This window comes from Amblyomma americanum, chromosome 7 (genome assembly GCF_052857255.1).
Source record: "Amblyomma americanum isolate KBUSLIRL-KWMA chromosome 7, ASM5285725v1, whole genome shotgun sequence".
In the NCBI taxonomy this organism is placed as follows: domain Eukaryota; kingdom Metazoa; phylum Arthropoda; class Arachnida; order Ixodida; family Ixodidae; genus Amblyomma; species Amblyomma americanum.
In genome coordinates, this window is record NC_135503.1 from 54,556,866 (window position 1) to 54,581,704 (window position 24,839).

The 24,839-nt window shown below is 47.2% G+C and overlaps 1 protein-coding gene across 1 annotated transcript; it reads left to right on the forward strand.

Moving 5' to 3' along the window:
- The first annotated feature begins 417 nt into the window (after positions 1 to 417).
- Miox (Myo-inositol oxygenase) lies at positions 418 to 16,873 on the forward strand. Its single transcript, XM_077632225.1, has 7 exons — positions 418 to 555; positions 1,452 to 1,571; positions 6,841 to 6,921; positions 11,945 to 12,148; positions 12,752 to 12,931; positions 14,771 to 14,958; positions 15,988 to 16,873. The coding sequence occupies exons 2-7, from the start codon at positions 1,482 to 1,484 to the stop codon at positions 16,094 to 16,096; spliced, it is 852 nt and encodes a 283-aa protein (XP_077488351.1). The 5' UTR covers positions 418 to 555; positions 1,452 to 1,481; the 3' UTR covers positions 16,097 to 16,873.
- Positions 16,874 to 24,839: the final 7,966 nt, after the last annotated feature.

Consider the following 24,839-nt stretch of genomic DNA (forward strand, 5'->3'; position numbering starts at 1 on the left):
GTCTGGTCTGCCGACGCCTTGCTCCCCGAACCCCTCTCCTCGCTATCATCTCGTTATTCCTTTATCAATCGCGTTCTCGAAAAGCTGCTGCGCGAGCGCCGTCCAGCGAGGTGCAACCTCCGACCTTCTTACTCTCTGCCATCCGGCCAGCCTCTCTCCCCCTGTAGTGAAGCCCTCAAACAGTTGTCTGCAGACTGAGTCCTGCGTGCGCTGCTGTTAACGAAAGAAAGAAGCAAACGAACAGTTCCGCGCAGAATCCGTGCTCGTCACAGTTTCTCTCTTCACAGTTTGTTTATTTGTTCGTTCCGTTACCTTATCTTTTCCCGGGCTCCGGCTGCAGACGTCACGACTGGGCCTGTCATGTGACGAGCCCATCCTCCTCGCCCATTAACAACAATGTCGTCATCGGCTCCCAGCCCCCACCGGAGCTGCTGAAGAACCCGCGGGGAACCGCTTGCTTGGCTAGTCGAGTCCCTGACCAGGACGTGAGATCTTCTGTCCAGCAGAAAAGCCGTGGTGCCAAGGCGAGCGACATCAAAGAAGCGCCGAGAACTTGTAAGTGAAACCCTTCCTGTGTCTCCCAAGACTGGCGTAAACCTTGCAACTTATCGGTCTGATTCAGGCGCGACACGTTACTTTATTCAAGGTACTGGTCCTCATTTCCGACAGCAAAAAGAGTTGGACAAATGGCTGCTGCTGAAGTGCATACGTGTTCCAGAGACTAGAACCGCCATGTTCGGCTGATGCTTCGGCCCTGTAGACGTTGCAGAGAAAGTGTTGACTTGAATCAAAATTTAAAACAGTGGGCGACCTTGGTTTTTTTTTTTTTTTTTACAAAGTATCTGTCGACTCATCTGGTTAACACCGCATTTTGCAATGCCATCTTACCAACGCACCACACCGAAGATCGTATTACAGCAAGCTGAGTTTACAGTTGTCCCTTCACATCTGTTTGCGCAGTTTGGCGATGTGCGGCTGATGGAAAATGTGGGTTTGAATTTCGAAAAAAATTACGGTTGGTTTTTGCATGAAGCTTACAAAAAACCGGCGACTCATGCGGCATCTTATGTCACATGAATTGCTACTTGATGCCAAATACATGAAATTCCATGCCTGGATTAGACTGGTACTGTCCGCACTGTTGAATCAGCGGACACAGCAGTTAGGAATGGCAGACACATTACACGCGTTTCTATGATAGCCATAACCTGCGTTGGAGCACAGGGCACCTATTTTAAAGTGTGGATTACTCACCAACACGTGGACTTCAGAGTATAAACAATCGCTGCAGGGCAGACATGGTTTCCATGCGTGACAAGCCGTAGCGATTGCAAAAGCCCTGCTCTAGGCACAATTGTTCTTCTGTAATGCAATCGTTAATTAGCTTCTCTAAAGATCATGCTGCCGAAAAGATCTCTGTCTTCATTTTTCTGCCCTTTTTTCATGCGCAGGTTTAACCGCTCACCTCACCTCTGCCGAAAATGAAGCTCATCCCAATCCTGGACCCGTCTGAGCTCTACCGTCCGGAAAACAAGAAAATGGAAGATTTCAGGATATACACCACTAACGAGGTGCGCTGTCAAATCATTCCAGTGTCCTTGTCCTTTCGTGCGTAGAGCGTGGTATTTACTTCTTTTTATCCTGGGATGCCCGCACAGGCAATCGCATGTGCGAGAGAAGGTCTCGATTGCGCTGTTTGCTCTGTGTGAACATAAAATGTTGCGTAGAAGCAGACGCGTAACTTAGCCGGGTAATACCGCAGTCGGAGGTGGATAAGATAACAATAAGTGTCAGTGTAATGCAAAGACTCACTGACAGCAGATGGCTACTTGGGAGTCTTTAAACACCAATTGAAATCATTCTAGGAAGCGGATGCTTAGTTTATAAACTGTTTCACACAAACCTTCAAGATTGCTCGAAGCGTGCAATTTATGTTACGAACAAGATCATGTGCACACCACTAAATGGATCCACGTAAGTTCGGCATCAGGAAGAAAAATACGCTGTCATGCGAGCATTTGTAATAAACTTGATCATGTAGAAGAGGAAACATTTAAATAACATATAGTGACGGTTGTGAACAAGTTTATTTATTTAGGAAACAAATTAAGCGTCCGGTCGGTTAGCGACCTACTGAATTAATTACTTGGAACAAAAAGATTAATTACTAGGAACCACGGGGTGGTGAATATATATTTATTTGCATTGACGAAGATGCTGGGAACCGATCCCGTGCGCTCCAAGCTACCCACTTAAGGGGAGCATAATACGGCTCTAGTGTTCGCGGAGGCAATGACTCTAAAGCAGAAAAAATCTGCACTCAAATCTCTGTCATTGAGAAAAGAGGAAAACGTTCACAAAAGGCGAAACATAATTTTTTGTAACTGCCGCTAGCAAGGTGACGATGTAATTCACTCTAGGAACTGAAACAAGGAATGAATTACGCGCTATACATGTTTCGTCTAGATAAGACTTTAATAATAATAATAATAATAATAATAATAATAATAATAATAATAATAATAATAATAATAATAATAATAATAATAATAATAATAATAATAATAATAATTAATAATAATTGGTTTTTGTGGAAAGGAAATGGCGCAGTATCTGTCTCATATATCGTTGGACACCTGAACCGCGCCGTAAGGGAAGGGATAAAGGAGGGAGTGAAAGAAGAAAGGAAGAAATAGGTGCCGTAGTGGAGGGCTCCGGAATAATTTCGACGACCTGAGGATCTTTAACGTGCACTGACATCGCACAGCACACGGGCGCCTTAGCGTTTTTCCTCCATAAAAACGCGGCCGCCACGGTCGGATTCGACAAGACTATGAGCCGCCTTTGCTTTTCGTGCGGTTCATCAGAATCGTACTTCCGGTTGTAGAACACCGCGACATCGTGAGACCACGCCGAGGTGAATAAAAAGTTTTGTGCGTTGATTTCTCGCAATTATACAGAAATATCTCATTTGGTGACCAGTTATTGCCACAACAGTTGTGTGGTACCAGGCAAGGCCGTAAACTTTAGCCCCCATGCAGCATACCGCATTCATGCAAGCTAAGGTCGGAGAGTAGGCAGCAGACCATAGAAGTATGTAAGGAGAGCAAGAAATATTTTACTGTTATTTTCACTATATGGAACGAAACCTGAAGACAGGCGTAATTACTGATGCCAATCTATCGATGGGCACCGAAAATCGTACACGCTGAAGCACAATCGTCTTTGTATCAATAGGCTGTTTGCATCACGTGGTTAGCCCTGAGTAGAAGGAAACTTAGTTTTGGCCTGCAATGAAGTGTCAGTTCCTGCGGCCACGTGACAGCCTGTTTGCCTAATTGAGGTGGGGCTGTAATAAATGCGTGCTACTTCTGTACACAGCTGCGTCACAGCACGTTCCGTGTAACTCAAATGCCAGGATCCCGCTGAACAACCAAAGCAGGAAGCGTTCCTTTCAGCGGCAGCTTCAGAATTTCCAGTCGTAATTAATATGGGCGGAAGGCAACCGTGGAATAATTCGCTATGCACTGATGGGTGCACGGGCGATCGACAAACTGCCCCCGCGGAGTTCTTAAGCATATATAGCTCTGTCAGCTGTTATAAGCTTGTTACTCTAAATGGCGCAACCATCAACGAGCTTGATTCGAAGGCCACGAGGTCCTTGGGACGTAACAGGGGCTTTGTGACGCGATTTGTAACGTAACAGATAGCAAGGAGTTCAGACGTTCTCAGCGACGAGTAAGAGTAAGCCGTCGTTAAGGTCGTTGATGACGAAAGAAAAAGGAAAGCGGACACGGCGCGTTACACGGAGGAAACTCTAGACGAGCGTGAAATCTCCCATTTCTAACGGCACGCGCAAGCGCAGGTCACCGAGTTGTTGAACTCAGTAGCGCGGCACCCCGGGCGAAAGCGCGGCGTCCGGTTGCCTTGAGAGATATGGCTCCCCGACGACATCGCTTCAGGACTGACTGGTCGTGTATCCAGGCCCTCTCACGGGGCTTGTATAGTATCGTAGTGCATTTGGCGGGAGGGCGCGCCATATCGCCACCAAGCCGGTTACCACCGGACGGCGGGGCTATCGGGGGTGTCCTTGTTTCCGTCTTGACAAGCCCCTCTGTTGACGGCGCGTGTGTGAGAGCGTCTTGAAGACTTGAGTGCCTGCTCTCTCATTCAGTAACAGAGCAACCGTTTGATCTGACAGCTTTTCGCTTGCGTTCTTTCTCGGTTATCAGTGCGAAGAGACAGACCAAACAATTTGTGCTGTTTCTTCCGTTGGGAAACAAAAAAATTAAAGGATGACATGAGCCTGCGAATCAAGTAGGAACATCATCAGAAATGATGCGGTGAGGGAGCATAGCTTTGTCCTTAGCTCAGTTCCTTTATACTTACCACCCTGAAGTTTTAGCCAACTTTCTCACTCTCTGCGTTGCACTGGCCATACATGAGCGTAGAGAAAAAAATAGCTGAGATGCAACCGATTCTGGGCACATTTATTCTTTCCATAATAATAATAATAATAATAATAATAATAATAATAATAATAATAATAATTGGTTTTGAGGGGGAAAGGAAATGGCGCAGTATCTGTCTCATATATCGTTGGACACCTGAACCGCGCCGTAAGGAAGGGATGAGGGAGGGAGTGAAAGAGAAAAGGAAGAAGAAGGTGCCGTAGTGGAGGGCTCCGGAATAATTTCGACCACCTGGGGATCTTTAACGTGCACTGACATCGCACAGCACACGGGCGCCTTAGCGTTTTTCCTCCATAAAAACGCAGCCGCCGCGGTCGGGTTCGAACCCGGGAACTCCGGATCAGTAATACGCGAAAATTGTTTTGTAGCGATAGCTACATTACGGTAGCATTATGAGCCTTCAGCGTGGCGGCGCCGCCACGCTGTCCAGTGGTTGGTCACGTGGTGCGAAGCAGCTGCCGGCTTCGCGGCGCCGTGGCTGATCACGTGGTTGGTCCCGTGACCAAATTTCATTCGGCCAGCTGTAGCTATCGCGTCAGGTTTAACCAGAGCTAAACCACCGCCAATTCTTCTTTTTTTTAGGAAAGAAAATGGCACAATAACTTCTTCTGTGAAGACAGTCTTCTGTAAAAACAAGTCTTCTGTAAAAACAGGTCTTCTGTAAAGACATTTTCAGTGAGATGACATGAATGTAAAATTTTGGGGGGCCTTGCAGCCAGCAGATGGACAGAAACCTTGCGCGCGAGTTTTCTTTAGGGGGGCAGAAATAATGTGGTCTACACCGGGATATCTTTAAAAAATTTTTTATAGCTTTAGGTTCACACTCAAAGGAGCCGGTATCAAAATGCAGTAGATCATCGCTTTTGCAGCTAAACTGCTATCACTTCTATGGTCAAGCTTTGCTCGAACTAAATAGTCAGCGTTTCTAAGTTTTCTTGACCAGACAGTGTTAGGCAGTGGGCTTGCGCACTGCTGAATACTTCCCAAAACTCAAGCTCCTTAAATCTCAACAGGATGCGACCGATGATGCATGGGATACCATGAAGTGAAAAAGCTGCGCATCACAGCGTCAGATGTTTGGCCACGTGGATATGGCGCTTATCGAAGGTTGCACGTGCGGAAGGCTTATCGTAAGCTGGTCCCGGAACAACACCTAAAAACACTACGCTTAGAAAACTTGTCTAGACTAGACGGCTACACTTTGTTTATATACCAGTTTTTGTTTCGTCTGCTTCTGCCTGTCGTGTCGGGCTCGATCTGCTGATAGAAAAGCTTGGTGATGGACTTGAAATGTTCTTACATTTAGAAGCCCACTAAAGCGGCTTACTTTAAGAATCGACGACCCTGCCAGAGTGGAATGGTGCTGATAACTTGGCTTCATCTTTTCTTTCTACGCGTGCCATCTGCGTGTTCAGCAAGGCGGAACAGTACAGCATTTCAGCGCCTGTTTGTGCTAGTCCTTCGTCTTGTGTCCCGTTCGTGTTGCGCTGAGAGCGAAAATGAACCATCTGCGTGTTCAGTGCGCAGAATATTCACGCCACAATTAGTTATGGAGACAAAAGAATGCGAAAACTGACGCTCGGCCACAACTCAATTTGATTAAATTTACACCTAAGTCGCCAGGGTAATACCGAGGATTTTTCGATGTTAAGTCACAGGCCTAACTCTCAATTTTTGACGAACTTCGTCAGCTCGGTTAGCGATAGCGCGCAAAACATTTTCCTCGTAAGCGCAGCGTCCGCTATTGACGTTTATTGGCGCCGTGTATAAAGCTCAAAAACCCAGTGCTTGCTATACTGCTCCCCCACTTTACAGTACCCATTTACGTCTCCTCCTCCTCCAATTTAATGCGAATTCTCTGCGCAGCGCTCTTTTATTGCAGAAAATAATTCTGCGCTGTATGCAAAGAGCCTGTCCTTGCTATAGGTTCACATGGCAATAAACTTATGCTTGTGAAGTAAAAGTGACCAGGGCGTGACGTAAAATAAGATGGGTGATAAGAAAAGGCGCCTATGATAAGGGCCGCACCTGCAATAGGGACAGGCATATTGGACAGCATTGGGAAATATTTTTAGTTGTTTTCACTGGACAGTAGTACCAGTGGTGTAAATGTGATCGCCATGAAGGGTTCATCGATTACTAGTGGCTGCTTAGAGATGTGGACACTGGAGACTGATTCGCGAGAGTACAAAGAGCGAGTGGGGGTAGGTTGTAAATTTCTTTCGTAACACGAAAGCATAGATCTACTTTCCAGTGTCACTTCTCCACATATCTGTACATCCATACTGATGCGACAGAAAACGCTTGGTCGTTTGCATTTTCCTCTGTCTTATATGATGTGTTTTTTTTTTCTTGCGTGGAAATGCAGGACGATCCGCTGCAGGCGAGAGTCGCCAAGACTTACAAGGATATGCACACCTACCAGACCGTCGAGTTCGTCCGAAATCGGGTGGGTATCGGGCCGCTGCAGACCCCAAAACATGCCGTTATGCAATTTGCTTTCGAACGTTGAACCGGTATAGATTTGGGACGCTGCTGCTTAGTGTAGGAACCAACAATGTCCTGTCAAGAATATAACACCTAACATAAGGATGAAAGAAAGCGGCGTTCCTGTTCTTAACAGAGCTGCAGTATGCGACATAAGGTTTTGTACGACGCAAAAACAATTTGCAATTCATATCAAGAGAGATTTGGTATGATCAGGCCTAGGAAGCGTTTTTTATATCCTAACACTTATGGACAGAATTTTTAATGTCACGTCTTGCGGCTCCGCTCGAAGGCGGAAGTGACAAAGTTGATGTCAGTTCTCGACGCCTTGAATGCATCGGTAAAATAGCCTACAAGAATAAGTTGAAATAGGCGAGCAGGCTAGGGAGAGCTGCTTCCCATAAGGCAAGCCTTACCATCGAATCTGGAAGTTGATGTTTATCACTTAACACCGCTTAATACTCCTTTCCCGGAACATCCGCGCTAGGTAATACTTTCTGTGTTCTGTCTGTCTCACTAACCCCCGAAATCGTAATCTTACTACTGTGCCCTTTAAATGAATGGTCGAGGAGGCCTCAAGGTAAGTTCGGCAGTCTAGGGATTGGGGAGCAAGCACTCCTTTCCAAAACCGCTTAAAAATAACTACAGGCAGTAAAGACGTGCTCTGCACGGGCCATACGCTTGTCGTTTTTGACGTATAACTGCGACCGTTTTACACGTATCGTCACCGTCTTCCGGCCCGTCTCTTACGCTGGACGCAGAGGGCGTTATCACGAGGCGGTCGCTTTCTCTTCTGACCTGCATTATCTCCTTCCTAACAAAGGCGAGGAAAGGGAGCGGCGGGACGCGCCTATAAATAGCTTTCTGGGCATAAAAATAGCCATCGAAGGAGAAGCGGAGGAGAGAGATTACGATCCTAAAGCGGCACTGCTCTCCACCCAAGCAGTTCTGTGCAGTGACGCAGAGGATCTGGATCGCCAGGTTAAGCGGGGAGAAAACGTTTGCATACTTCATGAACTATAACGTCTTATACCTGATGTCCGATTCCTTAAGCTCAGCCCCTCGCATCTCATTGGGCGTTTACATGAGCCCGACAAAGTCGGGTCGAGTAGGCTTGTTGAGCTAAAAACCGGCTGTCGGGATCATGTATACATTCGTGGTCGGGCTAAGCGACCGTCGGATCGGGCTGGGTCAGCCTGACTGCAGGGAGTAGGTTGACTCGGCCCGACCCGTTTGGAAGGAGTATGTCTACGCTGTCGCGTCTGGCCAGCACCTCCTCTCTGATCGGACGGGTGCTGCGCAGATAACCAGGAACTGTTCGTCTGGGCATTCCTCCTCCTCCTCCTCTAGCGTCAGGGCGTGGTTTGCTTGCTCGACGTTAAGTATAGCGCCGATCTCACTCCGACTATTCCCGACAGAAACGGGTTCGTATAAACGCCGCCGGATCGGACTGAGTCAGCCTGACATCTGGCGCGACCAGACTCGACCCGCTAGCGTCGGGCTCATGCAAACGAGGCTTATAAGAGAAGCCGTGGTGGCTGGATACTTACAGCTGATTAGGAATCCAGCATCGGATGTTACTTACTGGAAGACCAGAATTCGGGCTTCAAGTTCAGCGCCCCGTCGCATGTACATGAATTTCTAGCGGCCATCATCATCATCAGCCTAATTATGCCCTCTGCAGGACGAATGCCTCTCCCATTGAATTCAAATAACCATCTCATGCGCCAGCTATGGCTACCTGAGCCTTGTATAAACTTCCTAATCTCATCCGACCACGTTACTATCGCCACCCTTTTACTTTTGCCTTCTCTTGGAATCTACCCTGTTTCTCTGATGGAAGAGTGGTCATCTTCTCTTCGCATTGGGCCCATGCCTATTTCTCTCTCTTGATTTCAACTATGGTATCTCTGAGTCGCGTTTATTCTTACACTCAGTGTACTCTCTACTTGTACTATAACGTTGCTCCAAACATTTTAAGTTCAACTCTTTCCGTTAGTCTCCACATTTCTGCACCATATCGCTAGTAAGATACAACTATTATATGCTGTCCTCTTTAGGCATACTGGTTAATGGTTATTCATGATCTGAGCACCTTCCAAATGCTCTTCACTCAATCCTTATTCTACTAATTTCACTTTCGTGATCCGGATCCATGGTCACTACCAGTCCTAAGTAAATTTGTTCGATTGCCGCTTCCAATACCGCTTCAAAGTGTAAACCGTTCTTCCCTTCCTGGACTGTTGAACATTACTTGTAAGCAGCAGTTGTCATCACTGAGCCACCGCGCCGAGTCTAACATGGAGGCAGTTCTTATAATGTGGAAGCCTCCTGTTACATTAAGCCGATGTGTAGATAAGGTCATGTCTCTAGATTTGATATCCTTGGACTCGCAAACCGACAAAGCGGCTAGGTTCGGCATCGTAGGAGCCAGGACGGCGTCCCCAGCATTACTCTGCGTGTGAAGAAATAATTTTTAAGGTGCTAAAAGATAGCCACACCAATGCCTTCAAAAACAATAGTCATATTTATAGTAATAATGTCGAAGTTTATCGGCAACTCTTGGAGTGACATGCGGTGTGCTTAAAGAAACTAGTCATTGCACCATAAAAAGCTATTTGAAGCGCATGCTTATGTAACACTCCTGCCACTAAGGCGCAGATGGCAGCCGTTGAAAACACTGATTAGTAGTCGTGAAAGTAATACTCGATAGCCTGCAACCTGATGTTCCTAAGATGTGCCTATGAGTGAAATACGTTGCGACCACAGGGAGCAAGCCGCCGCATGAAGTTACTACTGCCCCATTGCAGAGATGCGGATGTGGTCTTTATAAATGACGCTGATGGTCACTTCGCAAACCAGTGCGCACAAAAACCGAGTAGTGTATAACTCAGTGCTTTAGAGATTGAGGACTGTTTCAAATACGCTAAAGATAACATGCAGCATTTGAGTCGCAGCTACATTTCTGTCCCTTTTGCTCTGAATAGTCGTCACTCGAAAGATGAGACAATGCTTGTCCCACCGCTAAAGATAGGGTACTGCGCAATACGTCACTGTCGCAGTGGGCTAGGTTTCAAGGACCTAGTCACGAGAAGAGCAGGCTTGGGTTTGAGATAAGACAACTAATGAATTGCCGCGCTTGTTCACAGCGATCGATTTCTTTTCAGTTCCAGCACTGGATCTGAAGAAATCATTGCGTTACAACATTATAAGGCCCAGTACTGCTTCTTTAGCGTATGCGACTAACCGCGCGCCGAAAATGGTTTTCATTCGGAAGGGCAGAGTCGACTGTGAGAACCGTTATCCTAGACAGGTCCCACACTAGAAGAATAGGCCTTGCATCATATGTACATACAAAAGCGGCGCCATAGCTCAGAAGGCGGAAACACACGCTGCACGCGTCCACCACCTCTTTCCGGTGGGTATCGCAACTTCTTGTACACGGGACATCTCGTCGGAAGCACGCGGCACAATCTGCGCAGCCCACTGGGGCATGAGGACGCGCGGCTCGTCCTTGGGTGAAGATGCCCCGCCGTGCGGTGGTGTGCTGCCCATGGACCGACTGCGGCGGCGAGTTGCTCCGTTATCAGCGATCTTCACTCCACACGAGTTCCCATTGTGAGCGGCTACTCAATTCTGGCGCCCCGGCGTCTGCACTTCGGGAGACCACCTCGTGCTCGAGCACCTCAACGCCTCGCGCCGACCTCTTATCTCTGCCTCCAGTGGGACCGAATCGTCCTGTGCATACGCGCCCTCTTTTGCCTCGCCTGACATGAGACCCGATAACTTGTGTTTGCGTTCGCCAGATATTCTGTTGACATTGAAGCGTCTCGACGCGAAGTCGGAGTACGTTATACTCTGAGACTGATTACGCGCCATCCTGTTTGCTGTGTGCGATGAAGGGAAAGCGTCGTATTCGTCGTCACCTTGATGTGAGAGCTTTGACAGGCGTTTTAGTGGACGGTGTTTTCTGCGCCTGTGTGTTTAGCAAACGGACATAGCCTGTCCAGGGAGAATTGCTACTTCGTCGTGCCGGCGAGGCTCGAAGAGTGAGTGGCAGAGCTGTCACCACAAGCGCTCGCAGTCGCGACGTGATACGGATGTGGCCGGTAGCACCGGAAGAGAGCGGGTAAAGCGCGTGCCAGACAAACACGAGGCTACGTCACGAAAAGCGCGCAGATAGACGAGAGGCTCTTGACGCCAACCGAGCCTTGGTCCGAGTGCGCAATCAAGTGCGCCTTCATCAACCGGCGACTGCGCAGATTTCTCACGCGGGAAGCAGATGGTTTGAACAAACTTCTTTTATTCAGCAGCGTCTCCTTTCCAAATGTATGCGCATGCTAAATGGCAACACATTAGAGGGTGCGACACTTTTTTTTTCAATTACGCTTGATATGATCGTATCTTAAAGGGATAATTATATGTAGAAAAGACTGCTTAACACTATCGGAGTTTCTAAGGCCGACAGTGTGTGAAAAGCTTTCCAGCAGCCCGCCCTTATTCAGGCACATCTTAGCGCATTGTTGCTTGCTCACTGATACCCTAAATCCATGGTTTGTACCGACGTCATAGTGGCCGCCACGTTTCGACCAGAAGCCCGGCGGAAACGTGCGCGTTTTTGTAAACCCCTTATTGCCACATACTCCGACCTGTACTGTGAAAGCTATGCCTTAAAGTCTATCATGGTGCCCGTGACGGCCCGTGCAACCCATTTATACCCGAAATGAAAGCAATAAGCATTGTTTTTATTTGCGAATGATTATCTGCGCGCTATCAAAGAAGAAATGGCAGCTTCAGCGTTCGTATAGCTCCTAGAGCACGCTTGTAGGCAGCGCAGAAAACAACTGTTCCTAATGCACCAACTTACAAGGATGGTCTATAACTCACTCTTTCTTACTTGACTAGAAAAATCTAGGTCACGAAGACGAATGCATTCCTAATTCGCAGTACACTTGTCTCTCTGCTTGGCTTCGGCTGCGGCGCAGATGGCCGAATGGTGCAAGTTTGACAAGGCGCGCATGCCCATCATGGAAGCCCTGGAGAAACTCAACGACCTAGTGGACGAAAGCGACCCTGACGTGAACATCCCAAACATCGTGCACGCCTTCCAGACCGCCGAGAAGATCCGCGCCGCCCATCCGGACCAGGACTGGTTCCACCTCACAGGCCTAATACATGACTTGGGAAAGGTGCGACTAATGTTCAGTGGGTGCAGGCTCACCACTACGTTTAACTTGAATCTGTTACGCTGAAACTTGTTAGTCGATGAATTTACCGCGATTAAGTCGGATGGGGCTACAAGCCTCGGTAGCGAACACGTCTTTGATTTGCGCTTCGCATATTACGGCTGTTCGGTCAGCTATTTGTCCAGCATGCCCTCCTGTAAGACTTCAATACCTTTCGAACCTTCTTCGTCGATACGGTGGTTGTTGCCACGATGTACCTGATAGAGCATTCTAACCGAACATTGGCAAAGGCAGCAGCACATTCTTCCGGCGACATCCGCCAAAAACATGGTTTTCTCTAAGGACAAGAACGGATGCTTAGTGTACGCTGCTTTACGTAGGTGCTAATGCCAGGAGGCTGCCGGCGCTGCTATCAAGTTATCTAAGTTCGTGGACGACTACTCTGAGAAACGCATAGAGCTCGATGTGTCGGTTATTCAGCCTGACTTAATACGTTACTTGCAACTTGTCTTAGCGCTACACTTTACTACTTCTTCGTTGACTCTAAGGCAAACCCCAGTGGTGAAGAGAAAGCCAATGAAGCATTCTCTTATCTGGTTTACGCAGGTCATGGCCTTCTACAACGAACCTCAATGGGCGGTAGTGGGCGACACATTCCCCGTGGGCTGCGCCTACCAGGATTCTATCGTCTACCGCGACACCAGCTTCATGGACAACCCGGACCTCGTGGACAACAGATACAACAGCCGCCTCGGCATCTACACAGCCAAATGTGGACTCGAACAGGCATGACTTGATATCCTCGCATAATAATAATAATTGGTTTTGGGGGAAAAGAAATGGCGCAGTATCTGTCTCATATATCTTTGGACACCTGAACCGCGTCATAAGGGAAGGGATAAAGGAGGGAGTGAAAGAGGAAAGGAAGAACTCTTTCTTCCTTTCCTCTTGGAGTGGAGGGCCCCGATTAATTTCGACCACCTGGAGATCTTTAACGTGCACTGACATCGCACAGCACACGGGCGCCTTAGCATTTTGCCTCCATAAAAACGCAGCCGCCGCGGTCGGTTGCGTTTTTATGGAGGCAAAACGCTAAGGCGCCCGTGTGCCTACCACGCTTCTACGTCAGCTCGAGATCGGCACCTTCCTACTGTTCGGTGTTGCGCACGCCAAGAAATTGGGTCTCGGATTTTTAGAGCTAATCAGAACAAAATAACAGTGGTCGTCTCATTGCTGTGGCAAATCACTGTTTTGTTCCTCTTTATTTCACCCTATGGACCACGTATGGCTTAAAAATATAAGCAGGGTGCATGCCATTGCAAGATTATTGTAGTGGTGAAATTCTTACTTTTTTACCTATCCTATTTATTGTCATACTGTGGCATGCAATATTATTTGACCTCTTCTTGAATGTCTTAGAATCAAAGAGACGCATGATGTGCACGCTACTTATATATCTTTCCCAGAGAAGGTGACAAATGAACATTTCGTCTAATTATGAGGTTAATTGTATTAACACATCAATGCATGTCTCTGATTAATGTATCTACTGATTGATATTGCCATTTAAGACATCAAGCATACATTTCTTTTACCAACCCGACATAGAAGTAGTAAAGAAGACATGTCAAATAATTGAAAGAAGAATAAACCAAACAGTCTGCGCCTGGAACCGGTTTTCACGACGCTTTTGCTATTCCTGTTGGCACATGAAATAAGAAAGAAAGGGGTCGGGAGAAGGCCTGTTGTGCTCACAGAGCACAGCTGCTTGCACCTGTTGTGAGTAAGAAGAGATATTAGCCGTTTCGGTCTGCGCGAGGAGTATGGTCGGCATCAAAAAAGTATGAAGACGTGCCCCAAGTGTTGCTCAGTTGGCTGCGAACAAACAGCGTAGGAAGGGTCCGCCAATGCCCTCTTTTGTTTGTTCCCCCTCAACTCGTAGACAGCCCTCGAAGTACTCGTATAATCGGTCGGGTCACCCGCTGCACGAGCAAATCTTCTTGACGGTCGTGCACTTAGCGACGTTTGCTCACCCAACGTTTGATCTCGGTCATCGCGTTGCCGTTTGTCAGAGACTGCGCAACGCTGCTGTTGACCGCAATCTGTCTACTTTGTACTGCACTTGAGAACTCGCTTTAAAGTTTTTATTTTCATCAATTGACAGGATGAGGCTGCGGAGCTGCCAGGCTTGATTGAGTAGGAGCCTTTGGGGTTGCAAAGACCGCCGTGTTGGCGAAGTGACTGGTTCGGCTAGACGTCTTTCGCTTAAATCTTCGCAGCAATATCGTGAGCATGCCACCCAAATAGCCCTTCGATAGCTTGCTGCTCTGAATTGGAAGTTATTGGAGGAATTAAATTGGTGGAAAGGCACTGTCTTGGCCTTCCCCAGCAGCATCAGTTAACAGTTCTCAAATGTGCGCAAGAAGACATCGTAGAACGGTCTAGTACTTGCCTGTGAGGGTGTCAGAGGCCTAGTAATCAGGAAATGGAATTGGGAAGGTAAAAGTTTCTGTCTGAGCAAAATGTGGAATTCAATCTGCACGCAGAACTGAAACAGATTAAGTTTGCGACGTAAGTTGTATTAACACTGCTGCACTGCCTATCCGGGCGTATCTTCACAAGCAGGTCCTCATGTCCTGGGGCCATGACGAGTACATGTACCAGGTCCTCAAGAACCACGGTGCGACTCTTCCGGACGAGGCCATGTACATGATCCGCTTCCACTCTTTCTACCCGTGGCATACGGGTGGCAACTACATGGAGCTTTGCAACGAGAAAGACATCCGCATGCTCCCATGGGTCAAGGAGTTCAAGTAGGTGACCCTTGCCTCCTCAAACGAGGCTTACTCGTATGACATCCCCACCCTTTCCTTTTCTGCTCGGTCTCTGTGCGAGTGTTTGGAGTGTGCGTGTTAACAACGGTTTAGCGGTTAAACGGTCTATTCTGGCCGATAAAGGATAAGGCAGTCGGAAGACACGACTGGAGAGACACTTAACGGTGCTTCCTGTACGAACATTGGTATGTTTGAACTTGAGTGAACGCAAGTAACCAGACAAGCGAGCTTTATCGCTCCAGTACTTCAGTCCAGATCTAGTCTTTTGGTGTCCACAGCACACCACGCAGTCGAAATTAGGGATCGCGACTCCCTGAAAAATCCTTCTAGTAACCAATTGATTAGCTACTGCGACTGATAACAGATAGAAGAACGGGCGAAGCTGACATTCAGTCATTAACAACCAGAAACTTAACAACCAGAAACTTAACAACCAGAAAACTTAAGTCCTTTACAACCAGAAACATGCCAATCGACTTATTTTTTCAGTCTTATTTGGTGACGGCAAGGCTATAACACTGTCCTGGCCATCGCTCCTACACCCTGCCAAGTTTTTATTTGCCGCCTTCTGAAAGGTTTTTTTATGCTTGTTCAAACTCTGTTTTCCTTTTTATCTGTCAACTGCTGTCTCTTCAGACTCTACAGATAAGATTTTGCAGTCAGCCGAGACTATTCCTTTATCTGACGCCCACACCCATTGAAAGAGACATAGTTTGCTGAAAGTCTTTTGCTGCACAATGCATGGCCTCCCCCTGATGTATTTACACTATAGTGTTTTAACGGGCAGTGAACGATAGTGAGCATTGTTACAATTGACTCTTTGCCATTTATTAGCAAGAACTACTCCACTACGTCAAGGAAACGAAGAATTCGCAATATCTATAGCTCTTTCCAGTGTGTGTGCTTGTGTGCGTGATTGCGAAAGACAGGGGCGTGGCTTGAGAGGATGTATAGGAGGGGGTGGATTGTGAGGAGTGCCATCATCAGCCGGCGTGTTTTGCTTTTCAGTAAATTTGACCTCTACTCAAAATGCGAAGAAGTTCCCGACCTTGAGGCTCTGACGCCTTACTACCAGTCTCTCATTGACAGGTACGTTCCTGGCGTTGTCTGCTGGTGAAACCAAAGCCTGGTGGGGAAGCCAGCAGCAGGAGACGCAGCGAAGCTGCTTTTAGTTCGAAACCTTTACCGTCGTCCTTTTACCCATCACCTTATCGCCATGCTCGAATGCGGGGTTACAGCACGTCGCGAGTTTTCATCAACTCGGTGGTGGCCGTCATTACAGTGTCATAGTTTGAGCTGTTACTACGACACGCATCCGTTGGGCAACAGTACGTTGCACGCGACGCTTTTTAACCATGTTTTTACAATATGTGAGTTGTGTATTGATCTCAGGCACGCGACGATGCTGCACGTGTGTGGCTATAATTTGCATTATGTTCAGGCGATGTGCATATGTGTTCGGCCCACCGCTATTTTTGTACTTTTTTTAGGAGAAGGGGGTGGGGTCGCCGTTAAATGTGCGCGCATGAATTGCCGAGACGCTTGTGGCATCTTGCGCGTGGAGCGCAGCTGTAGTGAAGCCGCGTCCGGTTTCCGTTTTAGAAAACCGCTCGTGGCGCCACGTTTCGTCAAGATGTGTAACTACTGAGACCAAGTCATGAAGAACGGAAGTTAGTGGAGGCGAGAAGTTTGTACGCGTGGTTTTTTTTTTGTACAGTATAGCGAGACGCGCGTTTGTATAGGAGGTCAGCTGTGACGGAGAGAGATTTTATTTTCCTGCACTGTGATCTAGCGTTGGAAGAGATTTGTCAGCTAGGTGCGTGTTGAAATGACAAGAAGTGCCTGTGCGCTACCTGGCGGAATATGACATAAAAATCTGTACAAACCACAACAAGACTGTCGAGTTTATGTCGTCAGATTTTTTTCAGCCGGTACAGTCAAGTCAATAACAGCGTTTCTCACTTCTAGAACTCTCCATGAAGCCATTTATTTGGGTTTCACTTGAGTTGAATCGCTGCCATTCAGAAACGAACTTCACACACATGCGCACGTGATTTTCCTTTGGGGTACTCCAAAACCTTCAACCATGGTACTTTCACTTCAATGCGTCTAAACCACTAAATACACGGATTCTAACAAACATACTTATACGTTGAACGATGTGTACTTAAGCGGTGTACTTAAGACGACAAGCTCAAAACAAGCATCCACTTACACGCAATACACTTGCAAAAATAAAGAAGGTGAAGCATGCACATATTTTTTCTTCAAAACACCCTGGTTACATATGATTTTTGCGACTATTTTCCAAGAAAATACTGTGCTTAGTTCAACGCAGATTATAACCGCGATTTCAGCCACCTTACACGTCACAAAGAAGGAGGTAAGACCGGGTAATAAATAAAATTTCAGTGGCCTCACGACCATAACATAAGAGACGAGTTCTAGCATCAACCGATGAGCAGCCTTGTGAGTGAACAGGCTAACGCTAACAAACAGAAAAAATATTACCAGCATTTTTTTTTCTTCTCACTGCCGATAACGCTGCAGCAACTTCGTATTAATGAACTCAGATGCTTGAACATCTACAGCGAACATACGTAACATTTATACTTCTCGTAGTCTGGAAACTGATTATGCGCGAAGCAATAAAGTCTCATTAACTGCTGTGCACTCTCGCATCGAAATGTCGGTACACACGTAGAGATAGTAAAGAACGCAAGCACCAAAAAATGCAAATAGAAAAGAAAGGAAAAACAGTTGGTGATGTTCGCCTGGAGTCACAACACGTTCACTCGCCCTCACAGGCATCGTTGCCGGCGTATCAGTGCCGGGTACGAATGTCCGCTTGAAGACACCACGACGGCAACACATGGCTAAGAGTATTCACAACCAACTATTCTAATAAAACGTGGAGCAAAGACTACACCACCACAACATGTTTTGATAACACCAGCTCACATACGCACCTACTAGATTAACTGGGATGCTAAAAACAGCCAGGGAGCCACTAGGCTTCCCTAAGCGTGAACAAACAGCTGCTGTGCCAGCAGTCAGCGTCCGCGTTTCACTTATTGCATGTACATTCGCGAAGGACATCGCAGAATTAATTCGGAGAGCGTCCCTTACGAGCCACACACTGTTTGCATGCTGTCAAACTACCTTGATAATCTCGATATTGGATGAAACACAAGCAGATACATACCCGTGTGCGCACGCACACGCAGTCTCGAGGAAATATCTGGCGAGAGTGCTCGGAATCTTGCCCACTCACAGGCGAACGTCGCCAGCTCGCTGTCAAACAGTTCGTCTGCAACACAAGATAAGTCGAACGATTCAGTTTTTTCGTTGTGAAAGAATGCTCAGGATGACAATGGCTATCGCTGACCTACAGACGAAACGAGATGATATTGCTAAAGCCTTACATTCACGTGGATGACCCGAATATTCTTACCCTTAAGCAGGCGTGACATGCAAATTGAGGACATCGCTTGCTAGAAATGTATCAGCCAGCTCGTTCTGCCTTATCGTGCGCGGTCTTCATACGGAAAAGCCGCGCTAACAGCAAACAGTAAAAAGAAGGAGCATCACTATCTTACGCGACATTCTTGGGCAATAAAGCAGAACAAGGTCAATTTTATGCTATGTCGGGAATTTTGTGTGTTCGCCGATCGCTATGGCCCTTTTGCGGCGTTTGTGAGCGGAAAAAAACCAGAACGCGCGCATATATGTCTCAAGAAGGCGTGGGCGGGAGACGACAGAGAATAAACATATTGAAGCCTGCGGGGAGGTGCAGTCATCGAAATTCATCTTTTCGTGATGCAAACAAACCTTACGTTCTTCAGCTCACAGATCTGCGGGGTGTGATGATTGTCAGAAGCACCTTTTTTATTTTATTTATTTGAAAATACTGCAGCCCCATTCCAGGGGCTATAGCAGGAGTGGTTACATATATCATGCGGTACAGTTGCGCGCATAAAGGGGTACATGGCAAAATGTGAAACAAACGCTGCATACAACATCATATAATGCTACGTCTCAATTTCGGACGCAAAATCAGACACAGAAAAGGCACGTATATTTCCATTTAAAGAGTTCCAACTCTCCACGGTACGCGGAAAAAAACTGTATTTGAAAGCGTTAGTACGGGCAAAAAAGGGTTGGATATTAAGATCGTGATGGCTCCTGGTTAGAGATGGTTTTGAAAACGTGATATGCTTACTCTCTGAGAGGCAATTAGCAGAATGCACTATTGAGTGAAGAAGTTTTAAGGACTCAGTTTTCCAGCGGGATGCGAGCGGACTTAAGTTTAAGGAAGATATCGCAGATGAGGGTGAAAAATGAAAGTCGTAGCGGCGAAAAATAAATCTTACAGCTTTTCGTTGTACAGATTCTATTTGATCAATTTCACATTGCTTATATGGATTCCAAACATTGGAAGCGTATTCAAGAATAGGGCGAATTAGAGTTTTATACATGACCAGTTTCGTCTCTTTAGGAGCATCCCGTACTGTGCGCCTCAAGTAACCTACCTTTTTAAGAGCTTTAGCTGTGATATGATCGATGTGTTTTGACCATGACATATTGTGTGAAAAAACAACGCCAAGATATTTATATTCATGTACCCTTTGCAGGGATGAATAATCGTAATTAGAAGGGCATGAATAATTGTAATTAGAAGAGCATAGGCGGTTGGTGAAAGACATGACAACTGTTTTGCTGAAGTTGCTGAAGTTAAGTGGCTTACCTAAAGCGGGCTTGATCCAGCCATCACAAAGTACGTACTGAAGAGCGATAAAGGGCCGGGAAGATAATCTTGTTTCCAGCAAACAGAGATAGAAGGAAGATGACAAGAGCAAATAGTTCCTAACTTCGTCTCTTCTAGCGAACTTGCTGAGGCTGCACACATCCACACACACTACAACACGTTACACATAACCAGCCAGGACACTCGCTAGGCTTCAACTTAAGTTTTACTTGCACTGATTTGGCATGTATAAGTTATGGGCAGAAGTAAGAGCCCCTTCTCCGCCCCCCCCCCCCCCTCGTTTCTCAAAGTTTTCCGCTCTGGATGAGGGCGCCACCTGATGAAGCCCTTCTGCGCTGTCGGTACCGGCAATGAGACCGACGCACTGGGCCCACCTCAACAGAAGGAGGGCTTTGTCCACCGGCGCCGTCATGCAGAGGGGCAAGCTTCGCAGAGCGAGGGGGGGGGGGGGGGGAGCTCTTACTTTTGCCACTGACTGTATCTATACATTTCATTCTGCACTCGCACGTGCCTCGTCATTGACCACAGCTCTCACATCTGTCACCGCTCTCATGCATGGCATCCACTTACACAAATAATCGATCTCTTAATCAACATTATAAACGTGCATGCTGACACATATGTCACCCGCCTTGTGGATTTCAAGCGCTTCGATTAGCTCTCGTTCTCTTTATTGCCCTGCAAGTGTTTGCAAGTTTGCTGGAAAGGATGCACATAGAAAGCCATTGATTATGAACCCGCCCAACTAAATTTTTTAACGGGAAGAAATACTTTCTTAGATCAACCATACAGTTTATTTCGGTTTCCCAGTACAGAACGCCCGTATTTTCACATGACGCGCCAAGGAAGGCACTTTGGCTTTGTCATTTATCACCTGCCATGCGATGAGCGAATGCCTCCCCACCTGCCAGGGTGGGAGCCTGAGGCTTGAATTCAACGGCTTGGACCCTTCTGCCATGACACCATCGTCTCATAAAGTAAATTGAACATCCATCGCATTCTATTGCTGCGATTTCAACATTAGAAAGCGCAATCGTCTAAGCGTCAACTATTCTTCACAAATAATGGTCGTTAACTTAGCGGTGCTGCAGTTTTATAAGCAAGATGTAGCGTTGGTCGATTAACAGATAATTGCAGTCGTATCACGCGTGAACGTGAAACAACCCCCAAAGTGAATACAGCCAGGTCACTGCTGCAGCGTTTAAAGGCTGGCTTGGTGGATGCACAAGTTAAAGTGCAAGGGATAAATCAGTGGTCCGAAAGACACTGCTACAAACATACAATCCATGTAATACTATCTATCTGTCTTGCTGTGTAGTGCAGAGGGTCAAAGAGCCTTCAATTTCTGACCAAGTGAAAAAATATCCGTGACCGACAACAGTGGCAACACAGCTCCAGTTCCCATAGCGCTTGTTAAAACACCAGTGTTTTATAACAATGACTTCAACGCCACATTTCTAGCATGTTGTGCGAGTACTTCGTAGAAAGCGACCTACCCGGGGCACGATGCATTAAACTTGTGTAACTTTGGAGCGTTAAGCCCCATATACCATTACACGCTTTACTAAATAATCCCCCCCCCCCCCCCCCCATGATATTCCCACTCCAAGAGTCACTTGGATCACGTGGCAGTACAAGAAACACAACGACAATGCCCATTCTCTGTAGCACATCAAGTAACATTCTCGTGGACCAGCAGGCCATGATGGCTGTTTCAAGCTATAACACACTTCGACGGGAACACCTTTTAGCCTGCAGAAAGACGCTCATGAAGCTACACTGGCGAAACAACCATGCCGCATTGTCTTATACTTCAGCGTTTCTTACACAACGCTGCCCAAGATGGCCGAAATAAATCCTGAGGTCTCCACCGCGAAATGTCTTGAGACCAAGGTCGAAATGAAAGGGATCAATGCTGGTCAGTCCCCGTAATTTATGATACGAAGCCTCACGCAATAGGTGGGACAAGGAAATCAATGACTAGTGTGATTTCAGCGTATCACTTTTTTTTAAATGATACGCATACGAGCATTCTGAATAACTCTTGGGCAGCCGGAAAACGTGATACATCTAGCAGAACGCTCCAAATAAAGATGATTAAAACGCAGTCACGCCTACTCGTGACTGCGCATGCTCGTGACTGCGTATGTTCTTCACATACTGCATACAGAGCATGTTCATCGAGGGCATATATGTTCCGTGCCCTTGAGAAATGCCTAAGAGAAAATTCGTTGCGCGTACAGAGTCCAGGCCGCGTTACACCGAACCAAGCAGATCACGCAACGAAAAAGGGCCAAGTGCTCGAAACGCGTGGCGAGGCGTGCTTGGACGTCGCTTATATATATGAAGGCTGTAGTCCCCCCTAATAGACTTTAGACCGGGGCCCTAATCTTCCGCTGCCTACCGGGAAAGCCTCAGACTCTTTCCGTTACTGATCCTAAGGTCGAAAGATCGAACCCTGTCGCGATGGCTGCAATTCGATAAAGGCGAAAAGCATACAGGACCCGTGTGCTGTACGATGCCAGCGTACGTTAAGGAACTCTAGGTGGTCTCAATTAACCCAGAGCCTACTACAGTGGCGTCAGCCATAGACCTCATGTGTCGCTCCAGGACGTTAGGCATCACATAAAACAACTGCGATCTAGTCTGCCACCCGTGTTCCACAGGCAATGGAGCGGATGACCTGACGACACATTTCTTTTTGGAGTAATCTGCTGTTGCTGTAGCTAAAGAGCAGGTTATGCTCGGTATCGTGAACCATGCAGTCTTGAAAATATCTCCAGCCATCTGGCGGCAGCTGTAACTTGCCTCTACGTACCTTAATTAGTGTGTGGTAGAACATTTACGCGATTCATGGATTTTGGAGCGTTCTCTTGCGTTTATCTTAGCAATTCCTGCTTGCTCTTTGGAGCAATTCTCCAAGACATTCAGTTGTTTGGTAATCCTGCAGGTATGTTTTTGTGTAGTGCAGCAATTTTTAAAATAATTTTTCAATATCAGTGCCAGCCTGCTGCTGGGACATTCGACCAACTCCTTGTGAAGGAAGGCAGTCACGTATATCCGCGAAGAGTTTCATTCCTGGAAGTCTCAGCTGGAAACCGAAGAAAGAAACATAAAAGCCACGCTTGCTTGCTGCCTTAGCCCCCCAGAGAATAGGCTTCGGTTGTGATGTTATATGGAAAGGAAAGGCGCGGCAACCCTCTGATATCGTGTACTGATATCGCACAGCTCACGGAATGGAGTCTGTAATATGCAGATTATCAGTGCATGGCGGCCTCATGGACCCAGGCCGGACCAGCGACCTAGTCACTTATTAGGCAGTGTGTGGTCTCGCTGTTTACAGCGTCCCTTTTGCTTTCCTTTCCATCAATACAGCGCTTCCTAAACGGCATGTATCATGTGGCAATGGTGTCATGCACTTCGCATGACAGATTTGCCAGCGCTTTTCTTCTACGCAGAACTTGCTCCGCTATAGTTACCGCAGTTGCTGCCATTCAGCCGTGACTCCGTGACCAGGGCTTTCGGCAACAGAACTATAAACTCTACTCTTGATAAAAAAAAACATATGCATAGATCGCGGTACTGCAAGGCGCACCATGCGGCTATTTCGTTGGTGCATGCTTAGTCACTGCGATCAACGGTTTTCGATACCATGGTCGTTGCTGGCTAAGTCTACGTTTGTTAAATAAAATACATTTTTATACCAGCGAATCATGTGAAGTACGCAGCGGTAGACGCCGAAGCGGCACTGGAAACCCAGCACAAGACATACCCTTTGAATGCCGTTAGTAATCGTGGTGAAGATTGATGGAGCCTCGATTTTATATCTTACGGTAACTACACAAGCTTAGAAATGCATGCGCAAAGCCTCATGAGTGTGGTACAATTCGCGCGCAAATTAATTTTCAAGACAAACAGGTGTGACAGTGACACCAGCAACCATGAAATTTGCGCGAGCTAGATTGAGTGATACCATACTCTTAGCTTATGGCCAAAACTAACGATTCTAAACCTGTGTTTTGCCCGATTATGAAAGGCTGCGGGCCACAGATGGGACAAGCACCACGGGTGTACGAAGCAGGCACGATGATACGTCAGCAAAGCGAAATAACGAATATTGGTCCAACGCCAGCATTACAGTATCTCTTCGGCAATCCTTATTGAATCATGTTACCAGCTGCGTTAACTGGTGAGAAAGATCGAAAAAGATTATTCAACCTTTAGCCTATTGCCTGGGGCTTTTCAGAAGTACTGTGGCCGCCTACGAGTCTCGCCCAGTACGTTACGGACGTGCTGTACAGGAGCCTCAAAAATGATGATGCCAGGAGCCAGGATTAATGGAGCTAAGATGAGTAGTTGAATGTTTTGCGCCGAGCGTATCTGTGGGGGATTCTTCGCTGGTGGAGCATTTCCAGAAAGCGGGGGTTCAAGATGAGAGGAGGAGGAGGAAATACCTTTTATTGTCCAACAGAAATGGCATTCTCCTACCCCCCTCGGCACTAGGCCGGGGAGGCAGGAAGCGAAATCCCCGCAGTGGTGACAAGTAGAGTGATCTAGCGGCCTAGTGAAGGGGCAGATTGTGAGTGAGATTACAAGGAAATGAATCTGTGCGTGCACTGGTATACACGCTCCTTAGCGGGTCATATCTCCGGGGGGGGGGGGGGGGGGGGGGGATGGAAGTAGAGTTACTGCGAGCTCTTGCAGTACAGCGCGTCTTCAGCATGCGTCTTTCGTGCCACCCTGATGTCTAGAAAGGGTGCCTCGGATAATTTAAGTTCCGGATGAGACTGTGCGCTGTCTCGTTCACCGGAACGCCTTTGTGGCCAGGAATACACTGAGTGAGGATGTCGAGATGTTGGTTCTGTGTTTATGTTGGCGGAGATTATGAAGTGCATGAAGAGGCATGTGCGCTTGTTGGAAAACCGGACATGCATCTTGACTTTCTGTCCGCGCTACGACGCAACCGTATCGGTGTAATGGAAGTGTAATGGCTTATGATGGCCGTTATTCCACCATCTGTAGTAGAGGGCACGTCCAGGTGTAGATACGTGTTGTGCGAGCTTCCAGATACCACGGCCGTGAGAGTTAATTC